The 27,720-nt window shown below is 40.0% G+C and overlaps 2 protein-coding genes across 8 annotated transcripts in view; one reads left to right on the forward strand and one right to left on the reverse strand.

Moving 5' to 3' along the window:
• The window catches only part of ZNF236 (zinc finger protein 236), a 47,379-nt gene extending 43,482 nt beyond the window's left edge, over positions 1-3,897 (forward strand). For all 5 annotated transcript variants that reach the window (XM_083746856.1, XM_083746858.1, XM_083746857.1 and 2 more), the window contains exons 32-33: positions 943-1,119; positions 2,287-3,897. In XM_083746856.1, coding sequence (XP_083602982.1) covers positions 943-1,119; positions 2,287-2,402 — 293 coding nt within the window. In that variant the 3' untranslated portion in view covers positions 2,403-3,897. The remainder of the gene's footprint in view (positions 1-942; positions 1,120-2,286) is intronic.
• A 7,791-nt stretch (positions 3,898-11,688) lies between these two features.
• MBP (myelin basic protein) overlaps positions 11,689-27,720 on the reverse strand; it is a 97,480-nt gene continuing 81,448 nt past the window's right edge. For 2 of the 3 annotated variants that reach the window (XM_083747038.1, XM_083747037.1), the window contains 5 exons: positions 23,978-24,085; positions 20,898-20,933; positions 19,001-19,030; positions 16,569-16,691; positions 11,689-13,442 (listed from right to left, as the gene is read on the reverse strand). In XM_083747038.1, coding sequence (XP_083603164.1) covers positions 13,386-13,442; positions 16,569-16,691; positions 19,001-19,030; positions 20,898-20,933; positions 23,978-24,085 — 354 coding nt within the window. In that variant the 3' untranslated portion in view covers positions 11,689-13,385. The remainder of the gene's footprint in view (positions 13,443-16,568; positions 16,692-19,000; positions 19,031-20,897; positions 20,934-23,977; positions 24,086-27,720) is intronic. The other variant, XM_083747039.1, reaches the window with a different exon arrangement.

Raw genomic sequence — 27,720 nt, forward strand, 5'->3', positions numbered from 1 at the left:
AAAAGAGCCACTTTGACCCGTTTCCGAAGGAAAAAAAACTGGGAGCCGCAAAACTCGTCATTATAAAAATAACTTTTTTGTCACTTTTTTATTATTTCTTTGTTTGACCCCTCAGAATTACTCCTCCTCATAGAAATAAATGTTAAATTAACAAGTTACCTTTTTGTGTGCGTGTGTTCTTCACTCCCCTTCAAAACAGTGACCAGCGTACATGCCCCCTTTCAATGTAGCGGGGGGGGGGGCAGGAAGGTGACGCATGCACCGCCCCCATGCGACATCACAGCCAGTACAGCGCCCGCCACAGTGGGGAGTGTCGGGGCGCACAATGCGCCTCCTCCCCTCACTAGTATCCGCCCCGGAGCCGCAGCAAAGGTGTAAAAGAGCCACATGCGGCTCCAGAGCCGCGGGTTGCAGACCCCTGAACTAGCCCAAAGCTTGGGATGTTTTTGTATAGTGTGTAAAGATATGTAACAAAGGCGCCAGGTCGGCCTCCCTGGGTGATCCATACTGTGGAAGTTGGAGGACTTTTAGGAGTAATGCAGCAACTGAAACTTTTACCTGTTTAACCTTATGCTTTATGCTATCTTTACACGCCATGCCCAAAGAAGGAACAGCATAGTTCAAAAGGAAGAAAGGAGTTCAGCAAAGTTAACTGAGCATCTCTGTTCAAGAGTAAATTAGCAGTGTTTGAGCTATTCCGCTTCTCTGGGCCTTTTCCTAACCTGAGCGCACAGGTCTCAGAGTCAGGTGCTCCTTTATTTCAGCCCAATGCATAGGAGCTAAATAGTTCCTTGTCTTGACCAGGTTTTAGTGAGAACGGTCCCTTAAATGGTGATCATAGCCAGTTCAAGTAAAATTAGTGTATTTGTGAAGTTTAAGGAGTTTTACTCCACTTTGCATCACTTTGCAGTTAATGTTCTAAAAGTGTCTTGTTTATTAAAGGAGAACGACCGTTTCAGTGCACGTTGTGTGAGAAGGCTTTTAACCAGAAGAGTGCTTTGCAAGTTCATATGAAAAAACACACAGGAGAAAGACCGTACAAATGTGATTATTGTGCAATGGGATTTACCCAGAAAAGCAATATGAAGCTTCATATGAAACGAGCCCATGGCTATTCTGGTATGTAAAATTTGCCAAGTGGAAATTTTATATAGAATACTGTAGGGCTTAAACCAGCCCTGGCATTTATGGTACAATATTCTCAAGTTTCAACATTACTCGTTTACTTGGACAGCATTGAGTGCTGGGAGCTTATTTTACTTTTTCCTTCTTTTTAAATCTCAGCCCCTGCTCTCATTCTCCAGGCCAGGGCTGGAGAAAATGTCATTTTTGTCAGCCCATGTCCCCTGTCACTCACCTAACCTCATAAAACTTTGGGTGTAGGACACATATTGCTGTGGCAGGCCAGACAAAAGTGGATTCTCACCCTTGCTGTAGGCATTCAAAAGTACATAATGTACTGCAAGGCTTATGTGTATGAATGTGTTGCTGTTTGTACTGAATAGTAACATTTTTCTTTCTTTCCTAAACTGTACAGAGTTATAGTCTGCAATTACTCAGTTTATTTATTTCATAAATTTATGTACTGCTTGATAGTAGGAAAACATCAAAGCGGTTGACAAAAATGATAAATCAATAAAATTTAAAATATCTGTTAGAAAGCTTGATGCAACTTCATAGGTTCTTTTTTTTCCCTGGCACTGTTTGTTGGATCAGACAAGACAACAAGTTGCACGTAAGCTAAACTGGAAGTGAAAAGCTGTTAAACACATGTGAGGGTGGAGGGCATGAGTCTGAGCCTCACTCTGGGTTCATTTACATTAAGCTGAACTTTTGCTTTCTGTGAAGCGTGTAATGGAATATATATAGTAATTTTAGGTTGCTGTATAGATGATAGTTTCTTCCCATGATTCAGTGACTTCTTGCATCAATAAATGCACTCCATTGCCCTCATGGACTGCCTCATTAATTCAAATGGACAGAATAGATTAAGCATTCACGTGCCTTAATGTGAATACATTTGCTCTGTCCATGGAAAGGAACAGTCAGCCCGCAGATGAGCACTTCCATCCATAGCACTGTACCAACATTATTACTTTCAAAGGATGTAAACGGTACTCTTTAATAGGTAAATATTACATGAAGCGTGGCTGGGTTTAGTTTGCTTTTCCACCAAATAAATCTTACACATTTCTTATTGGATGTTTAGTCAAGCAGCGCTTAAATGTAACTCTTCTGTATTTTCACTAGATCTCTTAGCATTATTTCTTTTCCTTGTTACGGTAGGCACAATACAAGAATCTACCAGTCATCAAGGACAGGAAGGTGAAGACATTAATCGTGCTCTGAATTTGGAAGAGGTTGTTCAAGAATCTTCAAATGAATGGACCAATATTTTTTGATGACAACCAAGGTGAAAGCTCAAAATGCTTTCAGGACTAGAATTTTTATAAAGATAGTCACCTATGGATTTTTACTATTAAAACTGAACATATTAAAAATAATAAGATAATATAACTTTTTAAATTTTACAAAACTACCAAAAGAATGATTGTCTTTTGTAAGCTTGTAGGATATTGAAGAAACACCAGATACACTTTGCTATCTTGACTACAATCAGTGATCTCAGGTACATGGAGTTTGCTCATCTTTTGAATCCCATCATACGTGTATTCATGTAAAAAAACAAAAGACACACGCCCAGACCTTGGTATCAATGAACGTTGATTAGAAGGTAGACAGCATGGAAGTTCTGGCAATCATGAGGATGTCCTGACTGTTTAAAATTAATTGGAAGAAAGAGTATCTCAGAGTTAGATGCATGCAGTAGAGAATGCATATTACAATACGGCATTAAATGTCTGGTATTACTTTAGTTCATTAATTGGTATTACATTATGGTGCTGGTGTTGCGACATGTCAGAAAGTGATGAACCATATTCCTTTTATTAAAGCTATTTTTTAAATTAATTTCTTAATTGTACATGTTTAGCTTCACATTCAGCAATAATTATTCAAAGAAAATGTAACTAATAATAGAATCTCCTTGAAGTGAACAACAAATGCACATATTTTCTGTGTTAGGTCTTAATGCTCAGAAGTGTTAGCTTGATAACTATGAAAAACATAAGCCATAAGTTTAAAATAATAGGGCATACTACCATGCCTTGTCTTGAGCAAACCAAGTGAGCTGTAGCACAAGTTGTATCAGCAAATGCAGATTGGTTTCTGACAGCCCCCAATTAATATAACCTTGATTTTGTTGACATTTGATTAAAAATAAAAATAAAACTACCTAGGCTTTTCAGTAATGTTCTGAAAAGCCCCATTTACTTAGAAAAGGTAATATATCTAAAGAAACACTGGAATAAAGCATTTTCTGTTTTAAGACATTCCAAAGACAGAAGGATTTTGCTTAATTTTACTTTAAATTTTTGAATTTCTTTATATGTTATATATATGTGTGCGTATGTATATATACAGATAATTAAGCCTCTATGTGGCTGTTGAGTATATTTTGTAAATAACAAAAATCCCAGTTACAGGAAGTGCTCATAAAGTTTTCAACTTTAAGTGACCACTTCAAAATCAGTATTGATTCATTTTATTGTAATGTAGACATGTTATACCTTTCTGAAGAATAATTGCTTTTTATTTGCCCTCAGTTCCAGAAAGAAGATATATGTACATATAATTTATACTTGTGTATTATATGACTAGTTCTTTCTATTTCCTGAATGGGAAAAATCACTGCTTTTTGATAGGACATCTCATAATTGTTTTGTTAACTATGGACATATGTATATAAGTGATATAGCTGGTGACTTGAAAATAACACTTTGTTATGTGGAAATATTTAAGTCAGACATATTTTAAATAATATTAATTTTTTCCAAACTTGGTTTTGTGTCTGATATGTTCTTTTTCAGAAGGTTTGAATGGGTGTTCCTATCACTTTGGTGGGGAGGAAATCTTAACTAGTGTGGTTGAACAAGAGAGCACTTGGTTTTGATTCTGTAGGCTTCTCATAGCTAGATGAACCAGTATCACCACACCATCCTTTGTTGCAGTACAGTGGTACCTTGGTAGTCAAACTTAATCCATTCCAGGAGTCCATTCAACTCCCGAAAACATTTGAAAACCAAGCCGCGTTGGACGTTCAGTTTCCAAAAAACATTTGCAAACCGGATCACTCACTTCCAGGTTTGTGGCGTTCAGGAGTCGATTTGTTCGGGAGCCAAGCCATTTGACTACCAAGGTACCACTGTACCAGTGATATGTCCTTAGTGTTCCCCCCACTTCTGTTAAATCATGTCTTTCACAGTAGAACCTGTGTGTAAGCATCAGTAATGTTACTTCTGTCGTTCAGAATATTTTCAAATCATGTATCTATATCTTCCTACATTACATAAAAATGTGAGGTCATCACACAGCCACGATATCAGAGTGTAGCCACCACTGGACGATTTTGTGGCCTTGTCACAATCCCAGGTTTGCATAAAGTTAGCCCATTAGGGAGGGGAGCAAAGGAAGGCAAATTTTAAACCAGGCTTCTTCAACCTTGGCCCTCCAGATGTTTTGAGACTACAGTTCCTATCATCCCTGACCACTGGTCCTGCTAGCTAAGGATCATGGGAGTTGTAGGCAAAAAAAAACATCTGGAGGGCCAAGGTTGAGGAAGCCTGTTTTAAACAACAGAGGTTTGAATAAAGCAAGGATGGAAGAACAGAGAGGAGCTGTAGGGGGGGGCAATGAAGGAGTTGGGATATGGTGGGGGGATCCTTGAAGGACTAGTGGGGGTTGGAGCTTTGAGTGAGGTATAAAGAGAGGGGCAGAATGCTGGGCTAGAAGGGCTTTTGTTTTTATGAGTACAGGGTAGATGAGCAGGGGCAATAGCCCCTGGTGGGTGTAACCAAGCTGCAATTGGGGCATGTACAACACTGGTAAGATTACTTCTCTTTAGAAAGGGTCACAGCTGGTAAATCAAGCTAACCCATTTCAAGGCACTTGTAGCCACTGAGATCATGTGTGCTTCCATCGACAGTGCCGTGTCTAGGAGACCTCCCAGGCTGTAAATTTGGTATTTCATGGGGAGTGCAACCCCATCCACAACCACTTACATTGACAATCAGATTTGCGGAGTTTGCTACCCACAGTAGATTATCTAGATTAGGTTTCAACTTGTTTGCCTCATCCAACCCCAAAGTGGTCCCAAACACATGTTTAGAGCTGGAATTAAAAATATGAAAAAGAATGACATGCCAATGACACTTTAGTCCAAAAGGAACTTCTCGCAATGGATTTTACATAAATGCTAAATAGCATGTGACACAAGATGACATCCTGAGACACCCCAAAGGCTATGGGGTGGAATAGTAATCCCCCATCATTTCTCTAGGATAAATACTTTAACAGGATGACCAAAGCCATTTTAGTTCTATGCCAAACTAGAAACTTTATTTGAAATGGGTCCAAGTAAGCTATGTCTTACCAGAATTTACAGTTCACTACTTTCTCGAAGAATTGATGCTTTTGATACTTTTGAATTATGGTGCTGGAGGAGACTTGAGAGTCCCATGGACTGCAAGAAGATCAAACCTCTCCATTCTTAAGGAAACCAGCCCTGAGTGCTCACTGGAAGGACAGATCCTGAAGCTGAGGTTCCAATACTTTGGCCACCTCATGAGAAGAGAAGACTCCCTGGAAAAGACCCTGATGTTGGGAAAGATTGAGGGCACAAGGAGAAGGGGACGACAGAGGACGAGATGGCTGGACAGTGTTCTCGAAGCTACGAACATGAGTTTGACCAAGCTACGGGAGGCAGTGGAAGACGGAAGGGCCTGGCGTGCGCTGGTCCATGGGGTCACAAAGAGTCGGACACAACTAAACGACTAAACAACAACAACAACACTTTCTCAGCTCAGTAGGAGGGAGGGATCCAGACATGGGTTTTGTCCACCTCCTACCGAGGAAAGGTAGGATCCTGTGACCTAGATTTGAAGGCTGGCCAGTAGTGCAGGCTCCACCCTAGTTCCTTTCCTGCCTTGCCCAGATCAGAGAAGCTTTCTTCTCTCACCATTCCAGCAAACTTTGAATACTCTTAGCTGAAGAGTACAAGATTCCTAAGGCCCTGAGAATATCTGTGTTCTGTTCCTCCTCTCTAAATTCAGAAGGCTTAACAGGTGAAACCGTTGCAGAGGATTGTGAAGTATCCGTACTGCCATCTTGAAGCAACAATCTTGCTGAAAACCAGGGGAAACAAATACCATTCATCCCCTTCAATTGTATAAAGGCCTAAAGATTAGAAACGGGGTGGAATGGAGACACAATTGTCCCATTTTGATGCTACGCAGCAGAGAAAGCAACCCTAGTTAATAATAAAAATAATAATTTTATTATTTATATTCTGCCCATCTGGCTGGATTTCCCTAACCACTCTGGGCAGCTTACAGAATATATAAAAGCTGAGGCTGCTGAACAGTCTCTGCTGTGTTGGGGCCTGCACCCGGTAACCCAGCCATGAGCTCAATTTGTGCAACCTTAGAAGTGCTTCAAAAAGCAATTGCATTTTGTAATCTCGGTTCAGATTCCCTTAGCAATTAAGTTTTCTTAATCAGTCACACCGAACACAATTTTGTCCATGAGCATATGAGTCTGTGCTCAAACTCATAATTCCTGGTGTTCTGCCTCAGTGCTGTATCATATTTGCTGATCTGAGTTTCTGCTAAATGAAAATGAGGCCAGAAGTGACATCTCAAAAGCAACTTGCTTCTCTACATTAATTCATCGGTTTAGGTCCCTCTTCAGTGGGCTGTTGAAAACAACTATATTTGTAGCTGAAGTCAGTCAGGGCCCATGGGCTCACAGCCAGGTTATTATGCACCTGTTTTGCAGAGTTGCCTGTTAAATGTGCACAAAGTCCTTGGGATGGTAAAGGCTCAATGGTGTCTGTTGGAGCTTGTGGTAGTGCAAGGGAAACTGATTTGAGGAGACTAAGAAATTAAGCAATAGGCATTGAGTACGGACTACATTGGGAAAGATGGAGGGCACAAGGAGAAGGGGACGACAGAGGATGAGATGGTTGGACAGTGTTCTCAAAGCTACAAACATGAGTCTGACCAAACTGCGGGAGGCTGTGGAAGACAGGAGTGCCTGGCGTGCTCTGGTCCATGGGGTCACAAAGAGTCGGACACGACTAAACGACTAAATGACAACAACGGATTACTACAAACATTTCATTCTAAGGGAGCATTTCAGTTTGAAATGTTAGGATTATAAAAACCGTTTCAAAACTGACCTGTAGAAAGGACTTTATGAACTGAAAACAGAGTGTGCCTTTGCTATCCATGAAAATGTTTCAATAAAAAAGCACACACATACTTACAAAAGCAGTATGTAACGAGAGACCTAAAAGTTCAAAAGGGTGCACACACAACAGGGGAGAGAGTCAGATTCTCAAATAATGGTGGAAAGAACTGTTCCCACTTTCTGGCTTCTACTGCTTTCAGCCTGTTTCATCTACCATTTTTCTTTTAGGAAATATGCTCCCGTTAGTAAGCTTCCAGTCGTGTGCAGAATAGCTTGCTATTTGTTGAATGGTTCATTAAAATGGGGAAGGAAAGAAAGAAAGAAATCTGCAATAATCTTGCATTTTGCAGAAGGCAAGTTTTGGGCGGGCAGAACTAATGTTCACAACTACAGGGACATCCACATTGGTACTATTTAACTTATTCATTTGGGAGCTTTTGGATTCCGTCTCTTTCCAGGAAGATCTCCATGCCAAATTCCGTCCTGATTAAGACAAATCCTCTGGGTTTTATGATGACTAGGATTGTCAGTCTTTATAAGGGTAGTATGCTGAAAAACGACACCGCTCCTTCCTCAGCTATATGATTTGAAGCACACTTGAGCCCCAAACTTTGTTACTACCAAGAGAGCAGTTGAAATTGCTTCTTCACATACTGTTGAGCTCAATAAATAGTAAAGAACGTTTTACAGCTATGAGTATGCGTGTTTTTCAGCTAACCATCTTCTCCTTCATCTCTGAGTAACCTCTGCATGTTTCCTCTTGAGAGGATAGCATCTGCTCCTAAACTTCTAATGGTACTTCATCTGCTAAAGCTCTTCTTTGAAAATGCAGACTGCTGGGAAAACTCCTGTTAAGTCAGTAAAGAAACTTTATATTCCACCCGGAAGATTCTTTGTATGCTCCTGCCCCAGTAAACAGCTTTTAAAGCCTCTGTGGAGGTTTGTTTGTGGCGTTTTTCTCTCAGTCTTACACAGTAAGTACTTTAATATTTCACCTCCGCCCCCACAAAGCTCTAAAAATGTCAAGGCAGAAATAAGAGAAATGTCCTAGTGGCCTCTTCTGCTTTTTAAAGTTTTAAAACCGCTTCCTGGTAATTCTCTTCAAAAAAATGGGAGGTCACGAAATCTTTTCCCTTTTCTGATCTGGATTTGGGCAGTGATGCCTGGAATATAAAAGGCTTCTTGCATGAGAGGAAGTACCTTCCACTCATGCAAAGGGCAGCCTCAGTTTGCAATATCCTGTGCCACTTCTTGCACCATTCGGGAAGGTTTCTTGACAACTAGAAAGCTTTTTTGGTGCAGTCGAAGAACGTGGCATGTGGAGCTGAGGCACAGAGCTGGGCCTTCTTGGTGGCAGCCCCCCCCCATATGTGGAACCTCCCTCCTTAGAGAAATCTGGTTGTTCCCCATGTGCATAACATTACGGCATAAATGAAGAATGCCTTTATTTTGTCAGGCATTGGGTACATGATTGCATCGGCATTTAACAATTGAACTTTTGTAATTTGCCACCATTTCAATTGTTACAAGATTTTTTTAAAAAGATTTTAATTCTATTATTATTATTATTATTATTATTATTATTATTATTATTAATGTTAGCCAGCCAGCCACCCTTGTAGGAGTAAGTGTGAGATGTAACAACAGAAATAACTTAATTCGTGAATGTAGAATTTTTCCATTCACTTGAGAAAAGGTATAGTACTCATAGATAATTTTCAGTGGGGTTAGAAGGACTGGTGTATGATGCTCAGTGACACAGATTGGGACCTGAGTTCAGGACAATGCCAGATCCTGGTTTTGTTTCAGGTTTTGTTGTAATACATTATTTTGCTTTATTGGTGTTTAATTCTTTGAGTTTGGGCTGCCAATGTTTTCTTCCACCTCAGAATAAAATAGTGAGGCTATTTCCTAAGCATTCTTCAGTATACAGCATAGATTTACACTTCTCGTAGTTTTGAACACCTCAGAAACAAAATTAATGCTCAAGTGAACTAAAAATAAAAATGCTCAAGTGAACTAAAAATAAAAATAAAAAGTTTTATTTTAGTTACTTTCCAGGCCTCTGGGACTTTAAATAATATTGGAAACACACACCCCCCTAAAAAATGTTTTTTTGGTTAATTTGGAAGAAGAATCTATCTGTGAGAACAAGATGATGGACTAGATGGGCTTGGCCCTGTTCCCACAGGTCTGTTATATTCTTCTGCTGCAGAATTTGACACATTTCACAGTAAACCCTTATTCATCTCTGGAGTTAACTCTGCCAACTTCCAGAGCAGCAGTACCACATAGTGATGTCTGGTTGATATCTTTTACCCCCATTAAAGGTCTGTTTTTGGTGGCTATACACTCACTCCAACATGCCCAATTCCTCTCCCAAAGATCTTAGCCACTATTTATCTCATTTTGTACCATTTCAGTGAAAGAAAGGATGTTATCTTGATTTCTTTGTGCACTGGTTACAGATAGGTAGCCGTGTTGGTCTGCCATAGTCAAAACAAAAAAAATTCCTTCCAGTAGCACCTTAAAGACCAACTAAGTCAGTTCTTGGTATGAGCTTTCGTGTGCATGCACACTTCTTCAGATACCAATGGGGCTTTATACAAAGTGCTCTATACAAAGTATAAAGATACGAGCCAGTCGTATCTGAAGAAGTGTGCATGCACACGAAAGCTCATACCAAGAACTGACTTAGTTGGTCTTTAAGGTGCTACTGGAAGGAATTTTTTTTGTCTTTGTGCACTGTTATCATGTTTCCACACTTGAATGCCTTTTAATTGAATTCACACCATGAGAAGGATGACACTTATAGTCCGTAGGAAAAATGTGTGCTTGTAGAATTCAATGCCCTTTAAGAAAAACAGTGAGTGTCTACAAACAGTATAATGTACTACTGTGAGCAGACATGAAGAATAATATGGGAAGTATATGTGTCAAGTTCCTTAGATTACAGCACCTATACCACTTGGTCCAAATAGATTCCTGCTTGATAGGGTTCAAAGTTGTTGCCCAATGAGAGGACATTCTGAGAGGCATTAAGCATCTTGCATTGTATTAGTTTCTGCACAGGTAGACTCTCTAAGTATGGTTAAGGGGCCTAGGTTCATGCCCTAGCCCTGTGCTCAATTTCATTGAGTGAATGTGTGACAGAAAGTTTGTGGGAAGCAGGAAGTGTTGAGATGACCAAGAGTGTACACAATTAACCTGTGGAGAGAAAAATCATATTAAACCAATCAGAGGCCAAGTAAGCAAGTGAAAATTAATGTGTTGGTCACCTAGTTTTCACTCAGGCATACATTTTATGAGTGTTGTGTGGCATATTGGTAAGAATGCTGGAGACCAGTGTTCAAATCCCCACTCAGTCGTGAAGTGTTCACTGAGCCAGTCACTCAAGCTATTCTACCTCAGTGGATGGTTGTGATGAAAAATAGGTTGGGGAGAACCTTGTAACCACCTTGAACTCCTTGGGGAAAATGTGGGATATAAATAAAGAAAAAAAGTCTCTTGGTAGCTGTGGGGCTCGTTTAACTGAATAGTGTATAAAAACAACCACCACCTCCCTTCCACATGAAAAATGAGCATGTCAGGGAGAAGGCAAGAAAAGAGCAATTCTCCCTAACTTCTTTTCCCCCATGTGAATTGTGTTTTTTCGTGTGGAATAGCATTCAGTTATGTAAGCATCCACCTGCAGTCTGCTGTGTTATACCGGTAATTCACACCGGTTTTATCACTTAAGTGAGAACTAGGCCATGTTGCAGGCCAAGTGGGCTTCAGGAGCTATAGGAGGTCCATTGTGAATAGAAGGCAAGAACTGATTAGTGCTTTCCTCTTGACACTTTTTTGAATTGTAGTCCTGGACTTTTCAGAGGGAGGCAGAACTTTCTTTTTTTCTTTTTGCCTGAGTTTGAGCACTTTGTATAAAGCCCCAGACTCTGGAAGGAAATGACAATACAAGTGGCTTATACTGACATATACTGACAAACGTTGTTTACCATGTTTCATTTGATGGCTTCGACTTAACAGAATGTACAATCCAGTCCTAAACATATTATTTGACTCTACATGCTTTGCATTTAAAATATCTTTGCTTTGAAAGAACTGTGTGCAGGATTGAAAATTTTCTTTTGAAGAGATGCAAATATATATATATAAAATAATAAATCCACAGGAAGCAAAGACAGGAAGGAAATCATTTGGTGAAATGTGGATCTTTCATTTCCCTTCAAACACTTGGCAGAATGTTCTAAAAGATTAAGCATCACAATCAGACATAGTGTATGCTTGTGTGTAGCTTTGAAGCAGTTCGTCTGTCTAGTTTATTGGCTTGTGTGATTGACCTTAAAGTCCTAAATGCTTAAAAAAATTAAATCCTCCAAATTTCATTAAAAGTTGAGTATTTTATTTCAATATTGGTGGTTGTTTTTTTCAGGAGTTGTATTCATACACATTTAAGAACAATACACTTAAGTGAAACTCACTATTATGTTGTGGAATACACAACTGGATGAGGCTACACATAGAAAAATACACATAGCCAACAACATTTTGAAAGAAGATGTAATGTGTTTGCATGTGCTTAACAATTTCGGTATTCTGTTTTGTTTGTTTCTGTGTGTTTCTACCCTCTCATCTTTCATTGCTGCATATTAAGAATGTTGCTTGAAACCTATGGTAGATTAGAGTGACCTATCGCTAACAACAAGAACAACAACAACATCCACTATATGTCAGTTGGCATTAACGTCGGTAACTCCTGATGTTCATTAGCTGAAGGCAGGTGCCAACTTAGTCTTTAATATAGTGTCTACAACATATAAGCTCAAATAAAACATTGCATGAGTACAGGAAGGTCATTTAGAGACAGAATAAGTTGAATATTATATAACAGTGCAATTCAGAAGAGCATTTTTCTTCACGTAGATGGGTAGACCCATTTCCACATGTTTATTCCTTAGTATATGTCAACAATTAGCACCTATTTCTAGCTCATTAGTTTTAATACCTACAATCTAACAGTGTAGTTTGCTCTGGTGCACTGCATGTTTAACTCTGCTGCACTAACACGACAGCTAGGAACGCTAACTTTAGATGTGCAGATACTATCTGAAACTTCCTCACCAAAGGGCTTTCTGTTATTTAGAAATTAGACTCTTTTTTATTGTAGCTGCAAATGAACTTAGTTGCAGCAAGTGCCTGTGTAGAGCTACAGGGACATTCATATGTCCAACTCTATGTTTTCCTTTGTTGGAATGACCCCTCATTTTCTGTTGTAACTAGTCTAATTCAAGTTTGAGATCCTCTATTCTCTCTCCCAGCCACTCTTAATTTCTAATGTGTTGGGTGTGATGAGCAATTGGTCATGCACTAGAAGGTGCATCATTCCTTATGGCCATAGCTCAATCTCATTGAAACAGTAACAACTGCCTTCTCCCACATTGCAACATACCTTGAACTCCCAGTTGAAGATACCTTTCTGCGACTGCCTAATCCAGTTAGAAAAAATCAAATACAAACTGTGAGAGAAAGGGGTACTGAAAAAATGAAATCATAATAAATCAAAACCAAATAAAAAAAAAATTGGATAAACAGTCCTTACAACTTCTGCACATTTTTATTATTATTATTTTCTTTGTTTACAGCAGAGATCTCAAAAGTCTGTTAATGGCAAGGTTAATGTAGACAATTGTGTAGTATGTTGTTACTTAAAGTTTAGTGAAAAAGAAATCTGAAAGGGACTTAATGTTGTATGTGCTTAAAAAATTAAAGCCCTATATTCTTTGGAAACACCTTGAAGATGAATGAATAATATGGGGGGACTGTTACTTTCCCTAAAATAATGCTGCTGACAGCAAGTAAAAGCTACTTTGAAAATTTGGGAGTTTGTTTTGTTTTGCATTTGTTCTTGGTCAGCATTTGCCAATAAATTTTTGTGTACTTCTACTGCATGCACAACTCAGTGACATTAACAAATAGATTGTGTTTCTATCTAGGGAATTCTGCAGTTTGTTATTAAACCTTCAAGGCATCTATGTTATAAAGCAGAGAGTGTAGCCCTTTGGTAACATCTGAGAGCTTCAGCGCCTAGCAATGGGAGAGCCAGACCGGGAGCCAGGTCGGGAACCAGATCCTCCCTTTGGAAAGAAAAACAACAACAAAGAATTAGATTAAAATGAACCTACTGCTCAGATCTACAGTATAAGAGTGCTATTTTCAATTCCATCCAGACTCTGGCACAAATTAGTACAGATTGGTTCCACCAGGGAAATCTCTCATGCATAGCTGCTGAAATGGAGGGTACATATGCTTATTTGATTTTGTTCAAGGTTTCTTTACTACTTTGATCTTTAAAAGTGTTGCAATTTCAAATATAGTTTGCCTTTGGGGAATTCTATTTTTACAATCAAATTTTAAAGTATGATGAGTTCATTCTAATTAAATTTCAGGTAACAAAACTTGATACTATCTTCTGTAACAAATTCCTCGAGCAATGGGCTCTAGTCACTAAATATTTCTAAAGAATTGGTTGCTATCAGTGTTGCTGGATAGGTCAGAGAAACCAAGGCCACTGAAACTAAACAAAGCTACATTGGGCTGGCAGTCTCATTGAGCTTTGCCCTTCCAGCTTATGGCATGCTCTCCCTAGAGAGAACCACATGGCTCCATCCTTGTCATCATTTTCGTGCCAGAAAAAAAAGCTGCCCCACCCATACCCGGCACTTGGGCAGCACCAATGAGCTGCACAACTACATTGCCAAGGAACCCTGCAAAACAAATTTGACTCTGCCATTCATTTTGTTTTGATCTGGGATATTTAAGGTTAGCAGATCCAAAGAATGCCACATTCTTTTTTCTGAAGGTTCTACTAAATCAGCAAACACAAGGCAGAAGACCAGGGATTTATAGTGAGATAGTTATAACCTCCATGAACCTCTTTAGGATCCTCCAGGCACCAGGTCGTTGGACTTCAGAATCTCTAGTAATAATGATGCTTTCTTCAGAGTACCCCAGGTCTACTGTTAGACCTCCTCTCACCCTTTTCCCAACACATGTTTGTCATTCCTCATAGGATTTTGCTAGATGGTTTTTAGTGCTTTCTAATGGTGGTTCTATTATTAGTTTTTGATGATAAAGCTAGCAATATTTCCCTGATCGTTTGTAATTGCAACTGCTACTGAGCCACATCATTGCTTAGCTTCATCAATCAAAATAGTTGGAGCATTGTAATTATATTTAATTGACAATTAATTATGCCCTATTAAGCACTTATTTCTGTTTTATTGCAGACATTTTAAATTCATTACTTCCCACAGAAACCTGCCTTTAATTAGATCTATTTTAAGAAGCCACACTTTAAAGAAATATTGGGTAACATATAAATAATGAGGACCATTTTATAGCAAATTATTACATATTGGATAACAAACTTCCATTTTTGCAGATGGTTAAAATGAGGGGAAATTTCTGCTTATGGAAACATGGGGTGAAATCACAACATCTACTAGGAGAGAATGAAGGTCTAATCTAATGGTTAACTCTAATGGCTTATAAACTTTATTGTCAAGTCCAATGGCTTACAAATTAAAACTTGGCATTTATAAATACTGTATATATCTGCACAGAACACAGAAGTTGCATGAAAAGAAAATTTAACCAATAATAGCTAATTCTGGAAACAGAGAAAAGGACATAAGACAGTGGATGGTAATAAATAGGAATAGGGATGGGCAGTTCTACCAACACACAAAATAGCAAGATGTGTTGGTCAATTGGGAAAAAAAGCCATTAACTTCTTACTATAACTGCTGGTTCACTTTAACAATGCATATTAAATGACTTTCCTTGCAACAAACACCCCCCCCCCTTATTTCTTGTAACCTTAGAATAATTTCTGTTTACATTCAGAGGTATAAAACATTATGTTCTTCCTTCCTCTTTTTGTCTATTTGCTTCATTATCATGCAATATAAATTCTCCACAGGGTCTCTGTTGTCATACAGAGCCAGAGAACTACATTTACAGGTAAGCAACCTGTTCTGTCCTGATAAGGAAAATGTTTCAGGTGAAAATCCAACTGTCTTGTGTGCTAATGAACCTTGAAAAGCTTTCGCAGTGCAACAATGCAGCTTGAAGCCTCACACTGGATAAACTGGATCAAGACACACCAGACTACAGTGTCAGGGACTACTACTCTCTCCAGTTGTACCAGTTATAGAGGTACCAAGCCTAGCAGTACACAACTAGGAAAGTCTAGACTAGAGGTAAGACTCTTCTACAAATAGTTCTGTGGGCCTATTTTGATGCAAACTGTTAGCATAACGGAGCAGTTAACCTCACACTTATTGAATCATATACTTTCTCTTTCATCTGAATAACTCTGAAGTTTATCCAGTTTAGCCCGAGTGCTTCATCTTTATGACTATTGATGCCAATCAAATTTATATGACTAGCAGTTCCATTGGGTGGGATCTATTATAAGTTAGGGGAACGTGGCTGAATTGGTTTTCAGTGAAACCAATGGAACAAGTTAGCCATAATGTAATTGAAGGCCCATTGATTTCAGCTAATTTAGGCCCCATCTGCACTATAGCTTTAAACTGTCATGGCTTCTCCCAAAGAATCCTGGGAACTGTAGTTTATCACGGATGTTGAGAGTTGTCAGGAGACCACTATCCCCCTCACAGAATTCCCTGGGAAGAAGTATTGATTGGTAAACTACTCTGTAAACTGTGTAAACTGTAACAGGAGAGACTTCTTATGGAAGCATTTGAAACAAAGTACTTATGGTGGTTACTTAATATTTACAAGCAAGACATTGCACAACCTAGGTGCAGACATGCTCAATGCCCTATTTCTTGCTGAAGAAAGGCAAATATAATGTGGCATCCTTCCGTACGGCTCCTCAGCTGAAACATAAAGCTTAACCAGGTGTTTCTATTGCTCACTTGGCTCTAGGCTTGGGAGGCCTCATCATCTGGGTTATAAATGATGTGTATAAGTTACAGTTGAGAACTTTGCCTCAGCAAAGAGAATGCTGGAATTTATTATCAGAAGTCCACACTGGATGGTCTTCCAAACCTACCATTCTTCTTTTTCACAAGCAGTATTGCTGATTTCCAGGACAGTTGCTATGATAAATCTATGGTAAAACTATATATCCAATGAATGCAATAATCAGCTGTTCCTAGTTTTCCCCTTCCTCTCACATTTTGCACCTACACTTTTAAAAATATGTATATATATATTATATTTTACTTTACCAGTCTAAAGAGTCTAGACAGTGTGCCCTGGCCATCATAGTGGTATCCCTTGTGTCCCTTGTGAGCATATTTATGCTCATAGAATCTTCCACTTCCATATCCAGGCCTGTGAGTTTCACCACCCTGCAAAGAAAAGGAAATTGCAAATACAGTACTTTGTTTTGTCATTGACATATATTACAATAGCTTAGGAAGACTGGGAGCAGAAGGCTATTACATTAGCTAAGCTCATGAAAGGATAAGAGACAGGTAGGATAGGGCTCTCCCCGAAATAACCGGTGATGAAAGAAAATACCTCAATTGCTGGCAATGAAATAGATATTTAGAAGGGAGTAAAATGTATATACAGGAAAGCTAAAGGCAAATCCAATATCTTTTACTTGTTGGCTAGCATTTAAATGAATCTTTCTGCATTCTTTGGAGCACATTGTTTGGGAATTGCCTGAGGTGATAATAATCCCTAATGACTAATAATGTGGTAACTGATGTAAACTGCTTAACACAGCCAGGCTGTCAAGTGATAACAGCTGCCATCAAGTAAATGTGGAAGAAGGTACTATGAAAATAAATGTGTTCTGTCTTTCATGCATTTAGCCCCTTTAAAAAGTCCCCCCTCTGAATATTAATGGGGTGGGGGAAGGGGGAAGGTATATTGTGAAGGAAGTACTTACGCATTACAGATGTCCCCTTTTTTTTTGAAAAGCATTGTTAAAAATGAGCAAAGGTTGTTAAAGTAATTGCACAACTGTCTGATGAAAACTGGTAGTTCAAGGAGGAATTTTCAACTAGCATTCTGCTCAGCAACCGCAAAGCAGTACTTTAATTTAAAAGCTTTTCCCTGCCAGGATTGGCATGCAACATCCAAAGTCGGGCAAACAACTCAGCAAACACACTGCAATGCAAGTCAAGTCTGCCATGTCTTTCATGAAAATGGTAAACTGTTGTAATCAGTCTTGTACACAGCAACCAGTTTAAAGGATAAAATACTAACACAGTGCCTCCACACGCTTGGCCACTTCCTGAGGTTGCCAGACCTTTCCTGCCGCCTCCTAGTAAGAGCTTCGGCCATTCAAACATTACACTAAAACTTTACAGCAGCTGGTAATGACCTTTTTTGGCCTAGCAAAATGCCCAGTGGATGATGGAAACATTTCTAAGCAACCTGGCATAACATAATTTTGTAATTTTAAAGCAAAAACGTAACTAGTTCTAGTAGCATTTGATAATTGTGGCTTCTAATTAATTCTAAGAGGAAAACCTTTTGTTCTGAACTCAGGTGTCTAAAGGAACAAAATGAGTTTACAGCAGATGGGTGGGGTAGAGAACTATATGAAAAGGTCTTCCTGCTAAAGAACATTAGCTTTTCAGGACAACAGACTTTTTAGTAGAATAAGCTCTTTGGTGTTTGACGGCGTAACCTTTGTTGGAAAACTCTTGGAGGTTTAACTTAACACACAAACACTACACACTCTTAACATACAAAGCATTTAAGGACACATAATCTCTCTCTCTCTCTCTCTCTCTCTCTCTCTCTCTCTCACACACACACACACACACACACACACACACACACAGTGCCCCCTTCCCCCTCCTGTTCAGCTAACCCTCTCCAGGATGGCAATGAAAATGGCACCTTTCCCACTCCTCAGTCTAAAAGTTAATCTAGTCTAGCGGTGTTCTGCATAGTGGTAATGAATATAATTCTGCCTACAGTGAAGAATGAACGTTATCATGTCTTCCTCATCGTTTTCTTTTCGAAAATATAACTGCTGGGGAACTGGAACAGACTCCCATGAGAGGTGGTGGACTCTCCTTCCTTGGAGATTTTTAAACAAAAGTTGGATGGCCATCTGTCATGGATGTTTTAGCTGAGATTCCTGCATTGCAGGGGGTTGGACTAGATTACCCTTGGGTCCCTTCCAACTCTTTGATTCTACAAGTGTCAATAAATGATGTTGTAACTCCCATCAAATAATGGAATGCAAAATATATACCCTGCATCTGTTCTTGACTATATTCATGATCCCAAACAAAAATGGAGTTGCGTCTAATTCATTATTTCAAGCTATCTTTTCTTTTTACCTCCCCGCTGGCGCTCCACAGACACACAGAGATCAGTAGAACCTTTAAATTGCCTTAAAGGGAAGAGGTTTGCCATGCAGTGCAGTTTGGCTCCGTGCTCGGGCAAAAATAATTTAAATTGTATTGCAAGCTTGACAGGCTTCTGGATAAAAGCAAGCAACAAAACCATGGGCATAAAGGAACTGATTGGGAGCCAGGAGGAGCAAAGCAAACAAGCCACAGTCAAAAACATGAATGTGAAGAGTCTGCAGGAGCTAGGAAGGCAAAGCAAAAAACAAACAAAACAGATGCTATTTGCACTTTTGGGGTGAAGCAAAATGGCTGCACATGAAAGCATGTTCATCACCTACCCAGCTAAATCTGGAAAAGGATGATCTCCCCTGCGCATACAAGAAACAGAAACAGTGACATGGTGACCACCATGGGGCAAAAAGACACTGAAGGCACTATACAAGAGAAGTATGATCAGTGAAGGAGGGTTTGTCTATTAACGAGGATCAAAATGAATGAGGATCAAGATATACTTAGGTTGTAGTTTGCAATCGAATGTTTAAAGGAGTTTAAAACCCAAGTGGTTGTGTGGAACATATTAGACTCAAGTGACCCTCCATTGTAAAGTACATGCTATTCATCCATGCTCCTACAAGTTCAGTCTTGGATAGTTCTGGTGCCAGCATTTGGAAAGGCCTTTGGCTGAGAGCTGCTTCAATATCAGCTTTCCAGTCAAGATCTAACAGTGCTGCTCTAGATGCACCAGTCGTCTGGCATAATGTGCTGGAATAAGAGAGAGATTGATTAGGATGTTCGGATCATTTCAGATTTAGCAATGTCCCTTAAAATAAGGCATAACTGACAATTGCCCATTCATATTGCCTTATCAGGCACTGGGAACAATCTGGAGGATATGTCTTTGTCCCCAGTGTGTGTAACGTAACCTAGTTAGAACCCTTGTCCTACATTTCCAGCGATCCTTTTGCAAGGGGCACATGTGTTCAAATGTGCTCAGCATTCCTTCTAAGGCTAGGCAATAAGCTACGATGGCAAGTGGGGAAGTAAAGGGTTGGGAAGAAGCACCAAGGTCTTCTGGCAGTTCAGATTAGGTTGTGCTTAGATGTACTGTGAGGTCAACCTTAAGAGAAGGGTAGATACTTAGAAGAAAGGAAAGTGGCTTTGGAGATACAACACCAGCCTGGGGCCACAAAGGAAGATGGGAGACCCACTAAAGGGTATGAGTGTTGATGGAGAGACTATCCTAAGAGGAGGTGGCATTGGAACAACTGTGGCCTCTGAAAGATGACCTTGAGAAGAGTGGGGCCTGCAATCCTTGTTCCAGCCTTGAATGAAGAAAAAGAACCATATCTGTGTTATAAGCAGTTTCATGCTTTTGTCTGAGGCCAGAGTAAGCCCCAGTGGGGAACTGAGGGTCCACTGAACCAGCATGGAAAGATAATCACAGGGAAGGGTCAGAGCTCAGGGATAAAGCATCTGCTCAGCATGCAGATAGTCCTTAGCTCCATCCCAGCATCTCCAGGTGGGTGAGGGAGAGACCATGACTGAAATGCTGGCAAGCCAGTTAGCGCAGCCAATGCAGGTGCACAATAGTCTGACTCAGTGTAAGGCAAATCAATGTGTCAGATGCATGGCTCCTTTAAGACAGCAACATACGTGCATTATGTGCTGTTTACATTACATAGCAGTATTCTGGGAGAAATCATCCTATATACCGTATTTTCCCCTGTATAAGACGCCCCCATGTATAAGAAGACCCCTATTTTTTTAACCCCAAATTAAGTTGTTTAGCTTTTTGGGGTGGGGGAGGTCACTTCCGCCAATTGGTCACCCACCTGCCCGCCACTGCCAATTGCACACCTCACCGCAGCCACCAATCGTGTGCACGCTCGCCACCACCAACAGCCCACCCGCCCACTTGCCGCAGCTGCCAATCATCTGCCCACTTGCCACAGCCAATCACCAGCAGACCTTGCCACAGCCACCAATCACCCGCCCAATTCCCACTGCTAATCTCCTGCTTACTGCTGCTGTTAATCGCACGTCCCCCCTCTGCATTCACTATCCATGTATAAGACGACACCCATTTTTGCCTTTTTTTATTTTAGCAAAGAGCATTGTCTTATACACAGAAAAATACAGTAAGTCATACTCTGTCAGGAGACATGACTCTTAGTCTTTGGCTTGCCGCAAGCTGATGGCCCATAATGTGAATCAATGCCACATTTTCACACGTACCTTTCCATACAGTGGAGGAGTTGACCTGGGAGACACCTGAAAAACAACACAAAAGTAAGAGGAAAAGTAGGATCTGCAACAAAATGCTATACAATTGAGTTTTCAGATCTGCTTCCAGATATGCCACTTCAGGTCCCCTCCTACTGGGCTTTCCATTCTCTCTTCCCCCTGCCCCACCACCAATAGTCAGCAAGCATTCTGGGACCTCTGAGCATGCTCACTCTTCATTGGGCTGTTCCTGCCTCATTTTTTAAAATTCCTAAACTATTATTTTTTAAAAATAGTGCGACTCCTCAAGCCTGCTGATGCCTTCTTGTGCATGGGTTTTGCTGTTTTCGCCAGCAAAAGGGTTGAGTTATCTCTTAGCACCTTGTCTGCTTGATGCTGTGCTAAAAATGCTTTTTGGCTGCTCGTTATGTGAAGATATTTGAGAAAGACTCCTGTGCTGTTCGATAAGAATTGATTCTTGTCCTTCAAACCCACAAACCCTGTTAAGATTCCTCAGAATGTAAATGAGCAATGCAAAAGAGGACCAGTTGCATGACCTTCATTAGACAACACTCTTGATCTGCCACTTTAATTACAAGCCTCATTCTTAATTTCAGCAACATTGCAAAGCCAGTTGCTGTTATTCTTATTCTGGTCCAACCAATGAATTCATGGTGGACCTCAGCTTTGCACCCAGATTAATTAGATTCTTAGGAAGGAACTGGATATTTTGGGAGCTGTGTAGCTACTGCAGAAAGCAAGTCTCTTTCTGTCTCTCAGTAATGTGAAGTGTAACAAGCCACATGAGACACTTTCAATACACTTTATGAATTTGTTACTTCTGTGTGGCGCAATCATAGCTGTCAATGTTTCCCTTTTTTAAAGAGAAATTCCCTTATTTATTCCAAATAGGATTCCTCACAAGAAAAGGGAAAAGTTGACAGCTATGAGCGCGATCTTGAGTAGTGCGACACCTTCAGTTCTGCTCCGAAGCAAGGTCTCTCTCTTTTCTTTTCTTTTTAAAAAAGGAATCACGTGTTGAGCATTGCTGTCTGCATAGAGTCACCGATGTGCAAGCCTGTGTATGTGCTCAATGGGATAGAGAGAGTTGGTTGTGTTGGTGTTGAGATGGCATGGGGTCCCTACATGTGAGGAGGAGCTCCCATGTTGGACTTCCTGTATGCTCAACATGTGCTTGTTAAAAAGAAGAGGTTTGTTCACATGTTACATTGGACAAGTTTCTGTGTACACTTGTTAGTTGTGCTGCTCAACTATTGTGCACACAGACTGTACAATTTGCATTTAAAGGCAAATCCATCAAATTAACATTTTACAAAACAATACAACAAACATAGCCATCCTATGAAGTTTGCACTTACCAGATCTTTGCAGTGTAGTTCTCTAACCAACCAATATTTACAAAGATGCATATATTATGGGAAAGTGTATATACAAATGCATTTATAATGCATTGAGTTTGGGAAAAATTCTTGCAAAAATGTGTACATTAGTCAAAATTGCACTCAAAAACTGTGTTTATTAGGAGAAATTGGTACTAAAATATTGGTGAAGTTTCATGATGATTTTAGTTTGAATATTGCTACAGTAACACAGAGAACTGAATTTAAGATCTGAAAAATGAGAAAGAACCAGAACTGACAGATCCTGCCATCCTACTCAGAAGTAAGTCCTTTTGAATTCAATGTGGCTTGCTCCCAGGTAAGTGGGGTTAGGATTGAAGCCTAAATCAAATATGCAGTGTATGTTTGCTCCTACAACCTCTTTCTTGATTTGAATTTCTATCCCCCTTTTTCAGAGGCTGAGGGTGGGAATTAGCTTATTATTAAAAGAAAACTTTCAGATAAGCCCTCTGCTTATGTAGCTGCTGGGCTAGGCTTATAAGAGTGAGTCTGAGGGATTTGCAAATTTCTACAAGATGAAAATGTTCTAGACACGAAGGGAAAAGGTGGGGGAAACCTCTTCATAACAAAACCACTATATATTAAATACCACCTGAGAAGCAAGGGACTTCCTGCTCCTCAGTGCTTATTAGTCTCTGGTAAAAATCCATATATTTGTTATAGCTCAGTGGTTTATGCAGGAGTTGTGTCCCAGATCCATGGCTCTGAAGGCTCCACAGGAAGTGAGCCACAACTCAAGATTGAGGTAATTTCTATAAATATTCATGTCAGTAACATTTGTCTCATTGGTATTAGCACTGACACAGAATATTTCTATCCATTTTCATTTCTATTTGAAAGACGGCAGCAAGTCCAGATTACAGTATTGGATTTTTCCAAAGATTTCCATGTTAGAATGGAAAAATTCCAATTTCAAAACTGAGGAAAACCCTCTTCTGCCTTGGAAGACTGTCTTTTGCCTTTTAATAGCCCTCAAACTGGTAATAAGTTGGATCTGCACACAGTTAGTTTGTTTGGGCATGTGACTTGCTCCAACATAGTGATGTGCTGCAGGAACAGCCAATTCTCATAAATGGTCTCTCCCCTTCAAAAAGGACCAGCTGTTCATCTTCAGTTCAGGGGAAGGTGCTACTGCCACACATTCCCTTGAGTCTAGGCACATTCCCTTGGCAGGCAAGGCTGGCTGTACCATTAGGCAGGCTGAGGCAGTTGCCTCAAGTGACATATGCTTGGGTGTGGTGGCAAAGTGCCATAGGAGGAGAGCTGTCACATGGCTTGCCCTGTGACCTTCAAGCTAGCCTGCTGCCACCCGATGCTACAGTGATGTTGTCCTATTGCCAGTGTTGATTCAGTTGCCAGTCTGACTGACTTCTGTTTGTAGAATTGGAAGGGGGGGCACCAGCTTGTCCTGTGCCTCAGGCAGCAAAATACTGACAGGCTCCAGGTGAAAGAAATCTGTGAGCCCATAGAAATGCATAAAGAGCTGTGGATCAGGAGAATGACTTCCAGTGTCCATCCCCTTACCTGGCACACTAGATATGATTTTGCCTGCACTCCTTTTTAGCAGAGAAATTATCTTTGGGGCACTAGCTAGCTGGTGTGTATGTTTTAAAAAGCAAAGTAAGCATTTTTGTTTGGTGAAAGAATTACCAAGGTGAAATGGAAACTTACAATGTTCCTGAAGAAGTGGACTACTGGGTTCTCATCCACATATCGGCCATGAGATCTTGGATGAGGCAGGGAACTTACATGGCCAATTCTGGCAGCGTGATGATAATCCTGAAACAAAGGACAGGTTATGCTTGTAGACCAGCAAGCAATCTGAAAGGAATTCGAGCGCCCATTGGGGAATGAGCAAACATTAAGATTCTTAAAACTCAAAGGAGAGATGATGGGGATGGAAACACACATTAGGTACAGAAGTACGTGAGAAAAGCACTCTACTGACAGGGTCCAGCAGAATACTTCCAGGAACCCTGAAGAAGGATGTGGAAGCAGGAACTCTCTACTTGTTCCCCAGCAACTGTGCTTGAAGATCCGTTTAGTTATCCAGGCCTTACCCTCCGTAAGTTTATCTATTCTCTTTTCCAAGGTAAGAAAATACCATGTGGTTGTTGTTACTCTTTAATTCCACAGCAGTGGAACACTTCAGGGTGGTGCCTAATGAAATACAATACATTTACAGAGACCAGTGAATCCCTTGTGGAAGAGCATTTATCCTATCATTTTCACTCCTGCTTTGACTTCCCAGCCCTTTAAAAGACATGAGTGGGAAGTAATGGCTATGAATTCATAACAACATGTGAAGCTAAGTCACAGAGCTTTTCCATCTAGTGCAGGTCTGTCTACATTGCTCTGACCAGCAGTGTCTTTCAGGGTTTTGGGCAGGTGATCTCCAGAACTTACTACATAAGATCCCTTGGGGTGAACATCCTCGTAGTGGTGGTCGGGCTTCTGCATGTACACATGGAGAACTGGAACTTTCTGCATGTACACCTCATGTGGCCTGTAATGAAATTATGGTGCTGGGCTCTTGACATGTGTTTGAATAAAAACGAGATGTTGCACAGAGGCTCTTGCAATTCCTAGCTAGTCAGTAATTCATGTGCTTTTGAAACGGAAATGTTTGTGTTCATTAGGCTATTCTCTCCCTCTGAACTAAGCACAGATTCAGAAAACAACTTAGCATGTGGTGACTCACATAAACTTAATGCAGGGTGCATTCCTCCATATGACTAACAGGTCAGCAGTATTCAGCTGTGCATGTGCTAAGTCCAGTTTTAAAAACTCACCTTCCAATATGACCAGATGCTATATAATAGAAGCTTCCTGCATACTTTACTGACAAGTTGCCAGTGTGTGGTAAATGGTCAACTGCATCCACCAAGAGTCTTACAGCACAATCCTAACTATTAGAAGCAAGTACCATTAAATTTGATGATGTGTACTAATCAGTGCATTTAAGATTGCAGCCATTAGTAGCAGTGTTGGAGCAACAGAAGAAAAAACAGAGCAAACTAAGTATTATACTTTATTGGATCAGCCAGTGCTACAGATCTGGATGCAAGCTTTCAACTTACACAGAAATCTTCTTTAGGTATTAATGTTCTTATTAAAAAAACCAAAGCAAATAAAATCTGAAATTAAAGGTGATGTTAACCAAGTCATGCCGAATGATTTTTTGAAAAAATCTTAATTATAATTTTATATAAACATAAATATATATTTATATAAACAGAAAATGGGTTACAAATCTTGTTGAAGGGACTTATCAAGGAAGCATTTTTTTAAAAAAAGCAAGATGCATGAAAAATGTTCAGCAAGAAAACAGATGCAGCTTTCTAGAGCCACAAATCTCAGGTGTCATTAAGACCTTGTAATGCAAAAAGAGCAACTAGTGCTGTTGAGTTAGGGGTAGTTAAATGTGTCAAAGTGATCTTAGCGCTTTTTGGATTGCATTCCTTGCATTTGTAACCAATTTTGCTCTCTAAATATCTTAGAATTAGCTACCTTTCCATTCCTCCTCATGGTGAATTCTGTGTAACTTGAAAGCTCCCATCGTCCTACACTCACGGAAGTCCTGATAGTGCTGTCATGTCTTTCAAAAGTACCGTGAGACGCAGCCCTGAGATACTAGGTAAAATAAGGTTCAATAAGCACTACATTTTATATATGAAAATATATACATTCTGGAATATCAATGTTATGCACTATGTCTGCTAATAGCAAAATGTGCATGCACTTACCTTCTTACAGTGGCTTGGTAGTCTAAATCAGATGGTGTGTATAGTATCTGAATATTTCATTCTCACTTCTGTTGCTAATCATTTATAACAAATTCCTTGGCATTACAGTGGTACCTTGGGTTACAGACGCTTCAGGTTACAGACTCCGCTAACCCAGAAATAGTACCTTGGGTTAAGAACTTTGCTTCAAGATTAGAACAGAAATCATGCGGCAGCGGTGTGGCGGCAGCGGGAGACCACATTAGCTAAAGTGGTACCTCAGGTTAAGAACAGTTTCAGGTTAAGAACGGACCTCCAGAACGAATTAAGTTCTTAACCCAAGGTACCACTGCATGCATCTCAGTTGCAAGTCAGGAGGAGGATATATATTTCACAAGGATGCACACTAAAAGACTGTTCACAAAGTAGTCTGAGATCCCACATGCCATTTGTATTTTTCTGTATCTGCTTAGCTTGGTAATTTGCTCTCTGTGGAGCTTTGGGATGGATCACAAAGCCAAAAGGAGCACAACTTAATATTTCATTGAAATCAGTTAAATTTCCACATCTTTTCCTGTCTTAGCCTGAAGTCCCAGAAGTATATGCCAGATTCATTCATATACAGTGTGTATTCAACCTGCTATGTGCCAAAAGGCAGTTGCTGGATGTATCAGCATAATCTGAAAGGGTTAACTTCAAATTCTTTTGAGGTGAGTTGGCTTTTGAAAAACCCATTGTGTGCATTAATGTGGGAACTGGAAATCGGTAAATCTGGGCTTCTTTTGCTTTTTTAACGTTGTCATGGCAATTCCTTTATATTTCTGCAGCTGAGACACCTAGATAGCTTTAAAAAAATTCCCAAGATGCCAAAAAGCATGCATGCATGCTCCTGTGTTGCTTGCCTTTTTGTTTGAGCTATGTGCAGAAAAATCTGCAGCTTGTATGTTAGACTGCAATTGATAAAGGACTTGCCAAATAAATGAATATCCAAGCCTTCCCCCCATTTCCCTCCCCCTATAATGTTGTTCCTGCAGTGGTACCTTGGGTTAAATACTTAATTCGTTCCGGAGGTCTGTACTTAACCTGAAACTGTTCTTAAACTGAAGCACTTTAGCTAATGTGGCCTCCTGCTACTGCCACACAGCCGGAGCATGATTTCTGTTCTCATCCTGAAGCAAAGTTCTTAACCTGAGGTACTATTTCTGGGTTAGGTCTGTAACCTGAAGAGTATGGAACCCGAGGTACCACTGTACTGACACAGAAACACACACTTTCTTTTCAAATGCCATGCTGTTAAGGTGATCACTTGTGCACCACCAGAAGAAGAAGAAGAAGAAGAAGAAGAAGAAGAAGAAGAAGAAGAAGAAGAAGAAGAAGAAGAAGAAGAAACAGAACACAATTGCATCTCATTGGTATATGCTAATTTATATGTATAGCTGCAAATTTTGAGCTAATGGCTATAATTTAAATAGAAATACAGTATTTCTCACCACAGAGAGGAAGGTGGCTGGTCTGCCTGCTCCCTCTGCTGACCAGGTGCTAACTGTTGAGGGAATCTTCAAGGCACTTTCTTTTCCTTCTTTGTGTTCTTTATCTTTAAACTCAACTTGGACTGGACATCCATTCCAATAGAGGACTACCCTCTATAGACTAACCACATGGCCACCGCTCATACTGTAGGCCCTTTTT

This window comes from Podarcis gaigeae, assembly GCF_964106915.1.
Source record: "Podarcis gaigeae genome assembly, chromosome: 7".
Taxonomy (NCBI): Eukaryota; Metazoa; Chordata; class Lepidosauria; order Squamata; family Lacertidae; genus Podarcis; species Podarcis gaigeae.